This window comes from Molossus molossus, unplaced genomic scaffold, assembly GCF_014108415.1.
Source record: "Molossus molossus isolate mMolMol1 unplaced genomic scaffold, mMolMol1.p scaffold_m16_p_13, whole genome shotgun sequence".
NCBI lineage: Eukaryota > Metazoa > Chordata > Mammalia > Chiroptera > Molossidae > Molossus > Molossus molossus.
In genome coordinates, this window is record NW_023425348.1 from 36,524,427 (window position 1) to 36,539,202 (window position 14,776).

Below are 14,776 nucleotides of genomic sequence, written 5' to 3' on the forward strand. Positions count from 1 at the left end.
TTGCCTCTGCTTCCCTCAGACCGGGGGCCTGTCAGTCGGACTTCAGTGTCAACCAGCCTGACAGATTGCTAGGACACCCTGAGAGAGAAGGCAGGCTGCAGTAGGCCCGTTCCTGGAGGCTTGGATGATGAGTTGTCTGAAATGATCAACACACAGGCCTCCGGACAAGCAAAGTCAGCTCACACCATGTCCCTCGGGGAATCTGGAGCACTGGAGCCACAGGAGAGACAGAGAGAGAGTTGCTGCCACTAGCAGAGAGGCTTCTTCCCCAATTAGAATCAAAATGCTGCAGCTGCATGAAGGCCCAGGCCATGAGGACTCTGGTTGGTGCCCAATTAGTTCCATCTTCGGTCATTACCGTGACTGCCTGATTCCTTGGGTACAATGGAAATCGACATTTTCCCAACTCCCTCCTAACACAGAAGGTCATAGTCTGGAGTGATGAGAAGAGTATCTTTAAAGAGCACAAACCTACCTTATAAGGTTATTGGTGATTAAATGACATAACCCATGTGATACCACAGTCAAATACACATAGTGCATTTACCCTTCTATAAAATGGAAACAATGCCTGCTTTATAAGGAGTATCTTTTGAATCTCAGAAAATGAATTCCTAGAACAGTGCCTGACGTGTAAGGTGTACTCTGTGCTCAGTAGCCACTCAATAAACAGTGGCATGTTGGCACATGGCCTCCTAGCAGAGAATGACAGAAACTAATGTGCTCGGACCCACTAAGACTGATTTGCCCTTGGCTTTAGGCACCCTTTGCACTGGGGACAGTTCATTATTGAAATAAATGGTGTAATAAGTGGCCTTGCTAGATCTCAATGAGCTTGGACATGATGACTCATCCACAGGGTGTGGATGTTATGTTTCCCGAAGGAGATATATGAAATCAGTATAGAGCAGCAGGTCCCTCTACCCCGGAGGAGTGTGTTCTGACTTGGGAGACTGGACTGTCTGGACTCTTGCACACCTGTTCATCTTTCCTAAGAAAGTCAGGAAAGCCTGTGCTGCATGCAGCTCAGGCCTTCCCTACCTATTATTTCCAACTGCCCAGGCCTTTACAGGGAAGAAAATAAACTGTTGTTGCCCTATGGCAAGTACAGTGATAGAATAAACAATAGAAAATAACTTGTATTGGACATCTGTTATGTGGTAACCTCTGGAGCTAGGAAGAATATAAACTCTCCCCGTCCTCCGTGCTTATACCAACTAGAATTTGCAAATGTTAAAAATCACAGTACAGGTTGATATAAGAGTATATGAGAGGGGCAGTTAGCTACCAGCAAGGGGTGGGGAAGGGAGAAGGAGTCGTTCCGGAACTGGTGGAGGAGAGGGTTGAAAGTGATTTCACAATGCAAACACAGTCCTATGAGCCACATATGAATATCAGCCACATGGAAAGTTCCCTCATTTCCCCAAAGCATCTTGCGGGACAAAGGCACAGAGCATGTCAGCTGAAAAACACACCTTAGAGAATGTTGCTGGCCTGTTAATTATATACAAGCTGAAGCACAGAGAGGTTAAGTAAGCTGTGCAGGATCACACGGTACGATGATGTTGGCACCAGCACTAGAACCCTGCCCTCCTAGCTCCATCCAAGGCTCCTCCTAGTTCCAGACTGCTGTCTCCATTTTTGAAGCACTTACTTATCAGATTTATAAGTGGATGAATGAATGCTTTTAAGAAGAGAAAACAATCGAAAATTGATCATTTATAAAGTAAGAGTAACTCAAGTTCAGATCTCTTGCTCCCAGTCTCACATCCCCCTGGTGGGAAATGTTTTGAGAATGTTTACTGTATATGCATTTTTATATCATATTTAAAAGACACCATATTACATTCTCCCTCCAATACTTGTATAAATAACTGTCATTCGTCTCTAAAATATGGAAGGAGTGAAGTAAAAAAAAAAAAAACTGGTTGACAGTTCTTGTGCTAAATGTTTTCCCTATATTACCTCATTGAATCCTTGCAAATATGCCGAGATTTAGAAATGATTAAGACCATTTTATAGCTAAACTAAGGCTCAGATTAGTCCACTGATTTTTCCCAATGACACTCAGGAAGAGGTGGACCCATTGAATGTGTCGCTTTATTCCAACCTCTATGTATTTTGAACTGTCCTTGGCCACTTACCTTAATGATGGGACATACCCATCCTAGCCAGGCACAGTGGGATGGAGCAGAGAGATAACTTGATCTGGCTGCCTTTGTTCTTTCTCCTGCTGCACGGAAAGGTGAGAACCAGGTCTCTTCTCATCAAGCTGAAGCCTCGGCTTCAAGAGACAGGAAATTGACTTGAGGCGTTCTGCTTCTTGGATCTTAAAGTTGTCATGGAAACCAAGGCTCCTCCAGCCCAAACAAGTTCACAGCCCAGGAAGAAGTAATTTGTTGGTTCATTTGTTCCTTTATAAATACATTTGCAAAGGCTGGACCTGGGAGCTTCGGGCCTTCAGTGGCTTCTGATCCAGCAGAGAAGATGAGATACATTCCCAGTCTTGAATGGGCTTCCCAAGAGAGGAGCCAGCAGATTGCTTTGCAACTTAAGAAAAGGAGAAGGCTGCGTCTTTTGTGTGTCAGTTTCCTTATCAGACAATAGGGACAACAATATTTATCTCAGGGTTTTTGTGAGAATTGGATAAAGTATAAATGTAAGAAATTAAAGCCTTATGTTTTTTATCTGCCAAGTAGAGATGATCATACCTATGTCTCAAGCTATTTACAAGGATTCAATAAGATGAAATCATGTAAAGAAACGGTACTTTGTACATGACCTAGCTAATAATACATATTCAGTAGGTTGTTATTGTTGTTGCTGACTAGTTTTCATTCCAAAGAACCTTTGAGAAGATCATCAAACTGGTGGCCTTCACCTTCTACCTGCCCTCCATTAAATCACATTGTTTCTTGTCCTCTGGTATTAGTTTCCTCTTACTATTGTAACAAATGACCTTCCTCCATCTCCGAACCCAGCAATGGTTGACGAGTCCTTCTCATGTTACATCTCTCTGACATATTCTTCTGCCTTTTCTTCCATTGTTAAGGACTCCATTGGCCCCACCCAGATAATCCTTAATAATTTCTCCATCTCAAAATGCTTAACCCTAATCACATCTGCAAATCCCTTTTGCCATATAAAGTAACGTATTCACAGGCTCTGGGAATAAGGTGTGGACATCTTCGGCAAGAGAGGTTGAGGGACCATTCTTCCTGCCATATCCTGGACAACCATGAGACACATCAAGTAATTTTTCCTGTTCTTAGGACACTGTCCCTGTGAGTCTCTCTATTTTTGGCATTCCAATATACCAGTCTCAAAGTGGTTCAGCCAAAATTGATCCTCTAACTAACATGGCAAAAACCACGCTTTTATGATCTATGATTTTTAAATGTGTAAGCCCAATAGAGAGTGTGGGCATTTGGGTTGGAGAGGGCTGCTTGTAAAAACACCTGCGCTGGTGTAACAGAAAGTTCACAGGCCTCCCAGAGGTAAACAAATTTTTAGTTGAGTCCTGCCCCACCCCTTGATAGCTGTGTGACTCTGGGCATGTTACTTGGATTACCCAAGTCTAGATTTTCTCATCTGTGATACAGGGCTAATATATGCCTCGCAGGACAGTTGTGAGAACTGAATGTACACTTAGCAAACGACTCATGCCTCTCTCCTAGAGCCTAGTCCGTGGCATCATTATAAATGTGATCATCAAATCATAAAATCCTTGGACATGTGGTCTAAGTACAACATTCCTAACTAAGAATTCCAAGCTGGGCTTTATATTCAGACACATCTATCTATATTTGAATCCTGGCTCCGCCACATACTAGCTTTTTTTTTTTTTCATTTCAGCTCTTTGAATCTCATTTCCTTTATGAGATCAAAAATGCTTACATGACAGGATTGCTATCAGAAATAATAAATATGAGATTCCTTCGGTGTTGGTGTTGGCCACTTTGCGTGCATCATCCTGTTGCTGTATGCCTATAACAATCTTTTGAGATAATGTCATCATCTGCATTTCATAGATGAGGGAGTGGTCTTCTATGGTTACGAGGCCATCTAAGAGGTTCAGTAACATACTTCCTGAAACTCACAACTAGCAATGGCAGAGTAGGGACTTAAACCCAGGTCTGTTCTCTCTCCTAAGGTTGGCATATAAGTCATATGCTGTCTTCCTAGCCAGTAAATTGAGTGAGACAATGAATATAGAGGCTTTAGCACATTGTGGGCACTTAACAAGCAGTTTCAGCCAGGTACCCTAGTGTCTCACAGCCACCTTACCAGCTTTCCTTACTAGACTTCCCTGGTTGGCAAGGGACCACCACACATCGAAATGCGGGAGGGGCAGGAGGGCTGCGAGAGCCATTGCATTATTCATGTCTAATTCTACTTGCCTAATGGACTTGTTAAAAGCACCCTGAGTGGGAAGTGTGAGTCTTAATGGCATTTTATAAAAGTTGCTGTGATGAATTAGCACATAAAGCAAATTAAAAACAGCTTATTGCTTTTTAAATTAGGTGATGGGGCATTGGAGTATTTTTCCCAGATGTGAAGATCCATTAATATCCAAAGGAGCCAGAAACTGCTGAAATGTGTCAGCTGCTTGTTTTTAGGGACCTGACATGTCAGAATCAGTGTGATCCTAGAGGGGAAGATTGTCTAAGATAAATAGCACTCATGGAAGGAGTGTGTCAACTGAGCCCCTTCCACAAGGGTGCTAATTGCTGAAGGCCAGCAGGAGAAATCTCCCCTCAGGGATTCTTGGGAATAGAATGGAGCACAGTAAGTGAGTGTTTGACCTGATGGGAACCTCTGGGAACAGTCTCTACTCCCTTCCCCTTGCACATGGGAACACTGAGACTTTAGAGAAGTCAGGCTTCTGAAGGTCACCTGAAACGTTTCCACAGACCTGTACTGAGGATCCACTAGGTGCCCAGCGCTGTATGGGTCCTGAGGATAGAAAGGGTTTTAGATGTCTGTGCAGAGTCCACAAGATTTCTATACTAATGGGCACAGTTGGGACTCAGGTCCACTGATTCAAAGCCCAGGACATTTTTCAGAATAACAATTATGATAGTAATAATAACTAACATCTCAGGAGCACTCACTGTGGCCACGTTGGTGTTGCAATATTTTCCATATATTATTTCATTTAATCCTCAGCTACTATTATTACTGTGCCAGTTTTACCGTTAATAAAACTTGAAGCCCAGAGAGGTTAAGCAACTTGTCCAAGGCCACACAGTTAAAAAGTTGCAAACCCAGGCAGTCTGATGCTAGAGCCTGCCTTCTCAGCCACCACCTGCCAGCTTTCCTGATGGCTTTTCTACCTCCACTTTCTACACTTTACACCCAGAAGGAGCCTGGAGCCAAACCAGAGCTTCAAGGATTTTTAAGATAAAAAATACTGGGACAAGAACTGAATGGCAAGGGACCTTCAGGAGTTTAGAGGGGAAGAGGTGGTCAACTTTGAAGGGAAGACTAAAAGTTCCCAGTGCTGCTAAATTGTGAGCATGGCCAGAGGGTGACAGCCTGATAATGAAATAGTCAAGAATGTGGATGTTGACGTCAGACAGATATTTATTCTAGATTCCGTCTCTACCACACATGTACGTGTGCCCTGGGGCAAGTCCCTTAACTTCCTGAGTTTCCTTCCCTCATCTGTAAAACAAATATGAGTTTTTACCTTTAGGGTTGCTGTGATGTCAAATAAGACAATGAATAAAGTGTCAGGCCCCCTAACATGGGCATTAGTAGTGGTTGCCATCACATTATCATCCTTGTCACCTGGTTGCCACCTCTACCACCTCCCGTATTGAAGGGTGACAAGGTAAAAAGCACTGAGCTGGGCCTCGAGATCAGTAGACCCAAGCACCAGCCCTAGATTCTGCCACTAAGCCATGTATCCTTGGATTAGTGGGTGCGCCTCTCTAATACGTGGATAGCACTATGTTCATCATACCTTCTTTGTGGTATTGGATTGAGTCACAAATAAGGTAGTGTCTGTGAATATGCTTTACCATCGATAGAGTGAGTGTTGGGGGTCCCCAAGACAATTCCCAGGGTTAATGATTCACTATGAGGACTGCCAGTCCTCAGCTTCATCCTACTCATGACTGTGATTTATTACAGCAAAAGGATTCAAAGCAGTATCAGCACAGGAAAGGAGCTGATGGGTTAAAGTCCAGAGGAAACTGGGTGCTGGCTCCCAAGAGTCTCCTCCTAGTGGAGTCACACTAGACATGCCCAGTTCCTCTGGCAATAAATTTTGACAACAGGTGTAAAATATTGTCTATCGGAGAAGCTCATTAGAGACTCAGGGTCAGGGTTTTCCCTGGGGGCTGGTCACGTAGGCACCCTCTGCTTAGCACATTTCCAGACTCCCAGAAGAAAAGCAATTGTTCAGGATAATGTTATTGGTTATACAGGTTAGGCACGTGAGCCATTCTGAATAGGAAATAGTGAGAAACTTCCCAAAACCTAAGTTCCAGAGTCAGCCAAGGGCCACCTTTGCAAGCAGGCCTTGTTAAGGATAGTGGCCTCGGGATTGCTGTTAACCAATTTTTACACAGAGTAGCACTTGCAGAAAGGATTTTTATGAAGATACACTCAAAAGGGAAATAACAACAACAACAACAGTTTGTACTTACTGTCAGTATGCGCCAGGCACTATTGTGCATGCTTTCCATGTATTGCCTTATGTGACTGTTCATCCATACAGTCCCTCGATGGAGGTACTGTCATCAGCACTCTGGTATATATGAGAGGTTAAGTAGTTTGCCTGGGTAACCATCTATGTGACGAGTAGGAAGTCATAGGACCAGGACATGGCCCTAACAGTGTGGCCCCTCAGTCTATATTTCTAACCCCCATGTTACACTCTGTTACGCTGCACCTACCCAGGGCTGGGCGCTTTGTATGTGTTATTTTATTAATGCTCACAACAGCTCCACGTGCATATAGTTATTGGACTAATTTTGCATTAAAAACACCTGCTGCTCAGGAATGTTCATTTTTGTCACATCACCCCACCAGAAAAGTGACAGGGTCCAGAGTGGGTCTCTGCTCTCTCCCAGCCTTCTTTTCCTAGCAGGGCTTTGTTGAAACTTTTGGTAGGGAACATGCAAATGGTCAAGGTGGAAATGAGTCGTTCTGGGGCTGAGACCTAGAAACCGCCCCCCATATTCCTCCAGTGGGGACAGAGGGGGCTGTGTTAGTGGAAGAAGAGGTTGTGTTGCAAGTAACTCAACTTTTCCTGCAGTGTTTCAGGGCTGTTTTCAGCTCTTTTTGGTTGTCATGACGGCAGATTTGACATTTCTTTCATGAGGAAAAAAAAGAAAGGCAAAGAACCACATTCGGTCCCCCGTGATATTAGAATAGTCTATTTCTCAGATCTAGCTAATTTTTTTTTTTTTTTTTTTTTTTTTGCGTAGTGGTTACACTCGAGGGAAATCCTTAGAATGGAATCACAGGGGAATAAACAGGGAGATGGCAAAGTCTGCTCCTCCAGAGAAATTGTATGCTGCGTGTGTGGTGGTTGGTGAGAGTGGAGATACAGGAGGAGGGGGATAGTATAGGACTTGAGACAAATTGTCAGCTTCTGAAGGCAACAGCTTGTTATGAAGGTCTTGGTCATCATTTTAATTCTGCTTTCAGCTGCCTCACCCCATCAGTCATGCATGTGTTGGGCTTTGCTAGGCTAAGCCAATGCTCTTTGGTGGGGAAAGCATGATACATAAAGCAAGAATTACCATTCAGAGTGACAACTGCAATGATGAGGTAGGCTCGGCATTCTATGAAAGCAAAAATTTTGCTCATATAATTTTGATCTTTCTACATACACACACACATAAACAGAGGTGCATATATTTGCATTATTGCATTTTAAACACACATTTATGTCCTTATATTAACCTCTGCAACCATCCAGTTTTAGCGATGGTCCAATATTCCAGAGGAGTGGACGGAACACAGTCCCCTGGGAGTTACCATTTTCCCCTGTTCTATAGGCTGATCCATCTGAGAGGATTTGTTCGTAACACAAATGTTTCATTCAGGAAAGATGCCCATGTTTCTTCTTTTCATTATTTCCTTCTTTTTTTGTGATTTTAAAATTTTGACTGTAGTGGGAGGGAAAAAAAAATCTTCATTAGGTACTAAACTGTCTTTATCATCTGTTATCATCCCCCTGTCACAAATGATGGCCTCCGAGAAAAGCATCCCAGTTCCAGGGGTGTACAGGCTCCCCCTGCAACCGCCAAGGAGAGGCAAGAACTAAACTCGATTTGTGACCAAAGCAATGGGAATGTGGACTGCAATTTGGGAGCTAGTCCTGGAAGTTGGAGGATGGGTTCTCAGGGCAAGAGGGGATAATCAAAACAATGAATCCTAAATTGTTGTCCAGAGATTCCTAACATTGTCCCCTCTCGTTGTTTCCTCCAGAGCCATGTTTGACTACGACAAGAGCAAGGACAGTGGGCTGCCAAGTCAAGGACTTAGTTTTAAATACGGAGATATTCTCCATGTGATCAACGCCTCTGATGATGAGTGGTGGCAAGCCCGGAGAGTCACCCTGGAGGGAGACAGTGAGGAGATGGGGGTCATCCCCAGCAAACGGAGGTAAGAATGCCTTTGCTATTTCAGGGCGTTTGCCTTGCAGCTCTCCAGGGAGTGGAGATGAGGGAAGATGGACATGTGGCAAACTCTTCACAAAACATCTCGTTGAGCGGGACAGTCGGTCTGCAGGGAAATTGTTAGTGGTGACAGGTGACATGAAGTAAATATTCTCACTCTCTTCATATTAGAGTTTCACCCAAACTGGTGACTGATAAGGCAGGAAGGAAGAAAGAGGATCTGCTCACACTGCCTTCCTAAAACTTCTACATACATTCACATTTTCGAGATTATGCTTATCAGCTTGTATGCTGATTTACACTCTCGGAGGGCTTATTCCAAAGGTTCAACATTTAACAATTTCCTAGAAAGGCTAGGTAAAAGCCAAATAAAGTAATTGTTTACTAAGCTAAGACTCTGGCTATGTATTACCTCCCAATACCGAAGGAAATAAGCTACAAACCTCCATTCCAAATTCCGATGCTTGGGATGCAAGCTGCCAAACATCGGGTGAGGTCGAAATACTGGGTTCACAACTGTTTTTCACTCTTTCAGTTACTCCTTCCCCACCCTACCCTACAACTCCCCACCCCACACAGATAGTTCTAAGTTTCCTAAGTCAAGAGTATCATGCTCTTTCTTTTCCGAGCATTTGTTCAACTCTGCTTGGAAAAGCTGGAATATACTTCAGAACAGCTAACTCCTCCATCATCCCCGCAGCTTCTACTCATCACCGGCAGAAAGGAACTCTCCTTCCCCCAGGTATTGTCTGAGAAACAAATCACCTGCACCCTAGAAAAGAGATATGGTAAGAAATCAAAGTCAGGAGTAATGTTATTCACAGCAGTCACCAACTGTTCTCAAGCTGCAGGTTTCTCAAAGGGCTCCCTCATATCCAGACACCCCAAATACCTTTGTGAAAACCCTAAGTGAGGCCGAGTATGTAAGTGCTATGCTGCTGAACAAAGCGTGATCCAGAGACTGACCCGGAAGGAACCACAGTGGGAAGATGTAAATTACACTGAAGAATAACCCTGTGGGGCATTTGCACCCAAAAAAACACTGGTCTCCCATCTTTCTCTGCCTGTGTCCACACAGCCTGGAAAGAAATGTGGGGGGAGGGCAGTTTACCCACTGTTCCTCACGTTTGGGGGTGGGGACCTGAGTCACCCAGAAGCAACTGAAACTCCAGGGGATCTCCCCACCCCCACGCCCATGCCTAAGGATCCTGCACCGGCAGACACTCCCCTGGGTCTCTAAACCTCTGGGCTCCTGAGTAATTGCCTCACATTGCTTTGAGAGGACATTCGGAGTGTGTACCATGGCTTGTAATGTCTTCTGAAGGATTTCGTATTCAGAGCATTTCTCTCAGCCCTCGTTTATATTCTGTGTTTCTCCATTTCCATTTACTTCGCACACAAAAATGTCAAGGCAACGTGCATTTTTATTTGGTTTGATTTAATTAATCGAAGCTGTCGGAGGGGCTGCTCTGTAGAAAAAAGCCCCAAGGATGAAATGGGTGAAGGAAGGAAAGCTGTGTGGGAATAGACTTCGGCTCATGTTCAAGTTCTTTTACTCGTCAGAGCTGCCTAGAGACGGTATGGATTACCTGGGAAGATAGTAAACCTGATCATGATTTTCACTCCAGAGGAACATTATGAAAACTTAGATATGCCCACCCCTGCCTCTCTGACCTCTTCCAAGTGCCCCCACACCTCACACACTCTCAGATTCTAATTCAGTCCATCTGGGGTGGGTCCTGGAAATCTGTATTTTTTATAAGTGTCTCCAGGTGATTCTGATAATAGAAGATCCAGTGTCGGGAAAATTGTAAAAGGGATTCAAACTTTGGATATGAGAGTTGAACTGTATGATTTTCAGCCCCTTTTTAACCCTGTGGTTCTGTGATTCTAACCAGCCTTGTCAATACTCCTTCATCTGTTGGATTACACACTTTTCTCCCCAAGAAAGAGTCTCCATGGTGTTCCTCTTGTAATTTTCCATTGTGAGTTGTCTTTCTTTTTAGGGTAAAAACCATTTTAACAACCATACTACAGCTGGCCTGGAAAAGAAGTCTGTCTAGTGAATATAATGTTGATATTTATTTGTATTGTATCTCATGAGAGTGCAGTAGTTCCCCTTCGTGTGTGTATGTGTGCATGTGTGTACATGTATGTGGGTATGTGTGCAAACATGAATGTATGTGTGTGTGTGGCTGTAAATGAATCTCCTTAAAATTTTCTCCTTAGGATTTTAATTCTTTCCAAAAATGTTGCTATTATTGTTTCATATGCTTATAAAAGTAACACATTTCATTGTAGAAAAATGGAAAATTTAGAAAAGGATAACGAAGAAATAAAAATCACTTAGAATCATATCTCACAAAGAGTTCTTTTGCATATTGTAACACAATTTAAAATCCATCATGAGCCTGTTGTGAGCCGCTTTTAAATTCTTCTAAATGAGGCACCCTCATTTCATACCACATTCAGCATCTTAAAACTGTAGCTCATAAGAAATGGCAGCTGGTACAAATATGATTTACCATTAGAATTAAGGATTCCTCTCTAGCCCCTTTGATGAGTATATTTCAGCTAGTGGAGCTGATATGGGAAAATCTCATAACAGATAACATCAGTGTGTGACATTACCCTTTACAGAAATGTTTCTCTATTATGATTTCATTTAATCATCCCAGTAAAACCAAGATGAAAATTATTGCCTTCCCCTTCCATTTTTTTAAAGATGGTGAATGAATTTTATTTACCAAAATACTCCTAGAACATGCTAGACACTGTTCTAAGCCCTTTTACAATGAACTTATTTAAACCTCATTGCAATCCTATAAAGGAAGTGATATTATTATTTCCATTTTATAAATCAGGAGACTGGTTAACTTGCCTGAAACTGCCCAGCTGGTAAGTGACAGAACTGGGATTTGAATCCAGGCTGCTGAATTAATGGTCTTGATACATCTGCAATCCTACCTCCCAAAGTTACACAAGTAAGACTTCTCAAAATTTAAGTCAGCAAGCATTGCTTGAGCAGTATCAGGGTGCCAAGGGCTGTCACTGGGCCACTGCCTGGACCCCAACATTTATGGGACCAGCATGTAGCTATGGCACAGCTACACTGTGATGGGAGCTATATCATAAATAAAAGTACTGCCCCTCTCTGCTCAGGCTGCCATAACAAAACACCACAAACCGAGTAACTTAGACAATAGACATTTATTTCTTACAGTTCTGGAGACTGGGAGTCCAAATTTAAGGTGCTGGTTAATTGGGTTCCACATGAGTGTCCTCTTCCTGGTTGGCACAAGGCCTTCTCACTAGATCCTTACATGGCTGAAATAGAGATTTTTTTTTTTTTTTTATGTCTCTTCTTCTATTAGGGCACTAATCCCATTTATAATGTCTCCATCCTCCCGCCCTGCCGGTGTGGCTCAGTGGTTAAGCATCAACCCATGCACCAAGTTCGATTCCTCCTCAGGGCACTTGTCCTGATTGTGGGCCAAATCCCCAGTGAGGGACATGCAGGAGGTGGCCAGTCAATGTTCTCCCTCATCAATGTTTCTGTCTCTCTCTCCCTCTCCCTTCCTCTCTTTCTAAATATCAATAAAGAAAAAAATATTTTTTTAATGTCTCCACCCTCCTGACCTAATTATCTCCCAAAAGCCCCACCTTCAAATACCATCACATTGGGAATTAGGACTTCAGTAGATGAATTGGCAAGGTGGGGGTGGAGGGCACAGATATCCGTCCATAGCAGGTATCACGGAAGTGAAAGGGCAGCAGACAGGGATGGATTCCATCTGATGACAGCGCTGACTATTGTGCCAGGTGCTTTCAAATATATGATTTCATTTAATCTTCACAAAAGCCTTATAAAGACACCGAGGGTCACAGCCAGCCACTGGCTGAACCCAGGTCTCTCTGGTGGTAAGATGGCTTTCCACTACACCGAGAGTATACCAGCAGCCCTTGCCATGAAGGAGTTCTTACTATGTTTCAGACATTGTGCTAAATAACTTTCTTGTATTACCTCATTTAACATTCTCCATCTTTTTTTGAAGTCTGTGTTAATGTTCTAATTTTAACAACATGAAATCTGAAATGCTAAGAGGTTGAATGACCTTCCCTGAGTCATCGAGCTAGTAAACAGTGGAGGCAGAATTCAAACCCAGGCTTGTGTGACTGCAAAACCTGGGCTCCTAGCATAGCATCTCAGTTTTCTGAGACAACCTAGTTTGTGAGTGGCCAAGGCTGAGATTTGTTCCACAGTCTTCCAATCCAAATCTCTACACGCCGCCCCACAGTGACTGGTCGCCGAGGCTCTCGGATGACAGCTTGCAGCTGGCACTGCATACGGGTTTACTCACCTCGCCTTTGCAGCAAGCCTGTGGCCAGTAACATGGATGGCATTTCAGTTCTCCCTGCAACAGGGCCTGGTGGAGCCCAGCCAAAGGAACACCCAGCACCAAACGATGTTCCCACCATCCAGTGCTCCACGCCTAACTTCATTATGTGGTTGGCTAGAACCTGAAAACGCCAGATGGGAATTGGCTGAGAGGGCAGAGGGAGACAGTTGGGCTCATTAAAGCATGACCATTTGGTGCTCTCTTGAGATGCTAGGTGTCACAACTGATTGCTCAAATTTTGCCATCCAGTTTATATTTTCAGTATTTTGGTCAGTGACCAAACTAGGGCGGAGAGGATTATTTCTGCTTAAACAATCTAATTAATTGCTTGCCTCTCCTGAGTGTGAGAGAAGTACAGTGGTCTTTCTCATCTCTGTTTGGTCTGCCTTTTCCTTAGGTAAATATTTATAGACCTTAATATCACCTGTTTCGGCCAAAGGAGTCTTACTTAGTAAAATTAGAGAAGATGATGCTAAATTGACCAAGTGAAAGGTCGTGAAATGGTGAATAACTTTCTACCAGAAATACTGGCTCTTTGGGCAAGTCACAAATTCTCTGAGCCTTGGTTTTCACATTTAGGTCAAGAACTAGTAGTCTCCTTGGGGGTTCATTCATTCGTTCGTTCATTCAACAAAGATTCATTAAGTACCTACTATGTTCCCAGCTCTATTTTAAGCCCTGGATCATTGTACAGATTATAGATAATATGGGTAAAGTGCTTAGAATAGCTTCTAATACTTTAGTGCATTCACAAATGATGGATATTTTCCTGTCTTCAGATTTTGAGCTTGTGGTGATCAGAAAAACATAGCATTATTTAGGGCCCTATTTCCCAGTGTTAACTCTCATTTCAGCAATAAACTATCCACATGCATCCCAGGAAGCCCTAGGAGAGAGGATGGGACTGAGGCAGGTGAGGAAGAAAAGATGAGCCATAGCCACTACTACCGAGGAGGAAGGTCTGGAGAGAACTCCAAGAGGCCGTCAATGTGGGCCTCAGTGTCAGGAAAGCAAGACGTTTGTGTGTGGGGGGGGGTCAGTGAATACAAAAAGACTGCTGAAGAGAGATATCAATCAAATGCTAGTGACATAATGTTGCAAATAGACATTTAGCTAATCTGAATTTCAGTGTTAAGAGCAAATTAATTCTGAATTTTGAGGCAAGGCTATCAAGATACTATATTATCTCAGTGACTGCATGTTGAATTTGGTGACGGTTTACTTAATTCAGGACATCAGGGACATGGGGTGCAAGGGAAGGGGTTTTTATCATTTGTGACAAACACAGCCCAGACTAATAAGAAATTGTATTGGCCTTAAAACTATGTAGGACCCGCCCTGGCCGGTTTGGCTCAGCGGTTAGAGCGTCGGCCTGCGGTCCGGAGAGACCTGGGTTTGGTTCCCGCTAAGGGCACGTACCTCGGTTGCAGTTTGTCCCCGGCCCTGGTTGGTCATGTGGGTGGCTAACACTCGATGTGTCCCTTTCACATCGATGGTTCTCTCTCTGTCCCTCTCTCTCCCTTCCACTCTACCTGAACAAAGAATGGAAAAGTGTCCTCGGGTGAGGATGATAAAAAAAAAAAAAAAAAAAACTATGTAGGACCCAACCACAATACCAGGTTTTGGTGTGTGTGTGTGTGTGTGTGTGTGTGGTTTTTTTGTTTGTTTTTGTTTTTTGAGAATTCCCATTGGATAAGGGGAAGTATGGAAGGTCCTTGAATGCTGTTTCTGAAACTG

At 43.4% G+C, this 14,776-nt stretch overlaps 1 protein-coding gene across 7 annotated transcripts in view; it reads left to right on the forward strand.

Moving 5' to 3' along the window:
• DLG2 (discs large MAGUK scaffold protein 2) overlaps nt 1-14,776 on the forward strand; it is a 1,351,614-nt gene that overhangs the window by 1,264,459 nt on the left and 72,379 nt on the right. For all 7 annotated transcript variants that reach the window (XM_036258408.1, XM_036258403.1, XM_036258404.1 and 4 more), the window contains one exon: nt 8,449-8,625. In XM_036258408.1, the coding sequence (XP_036114301.1) occupies nt 8,449-8,625 (177 nt within the window). The remainder of the gene's footprint in view (nt 1-8,448; nt 8,626-14,776) is intronic.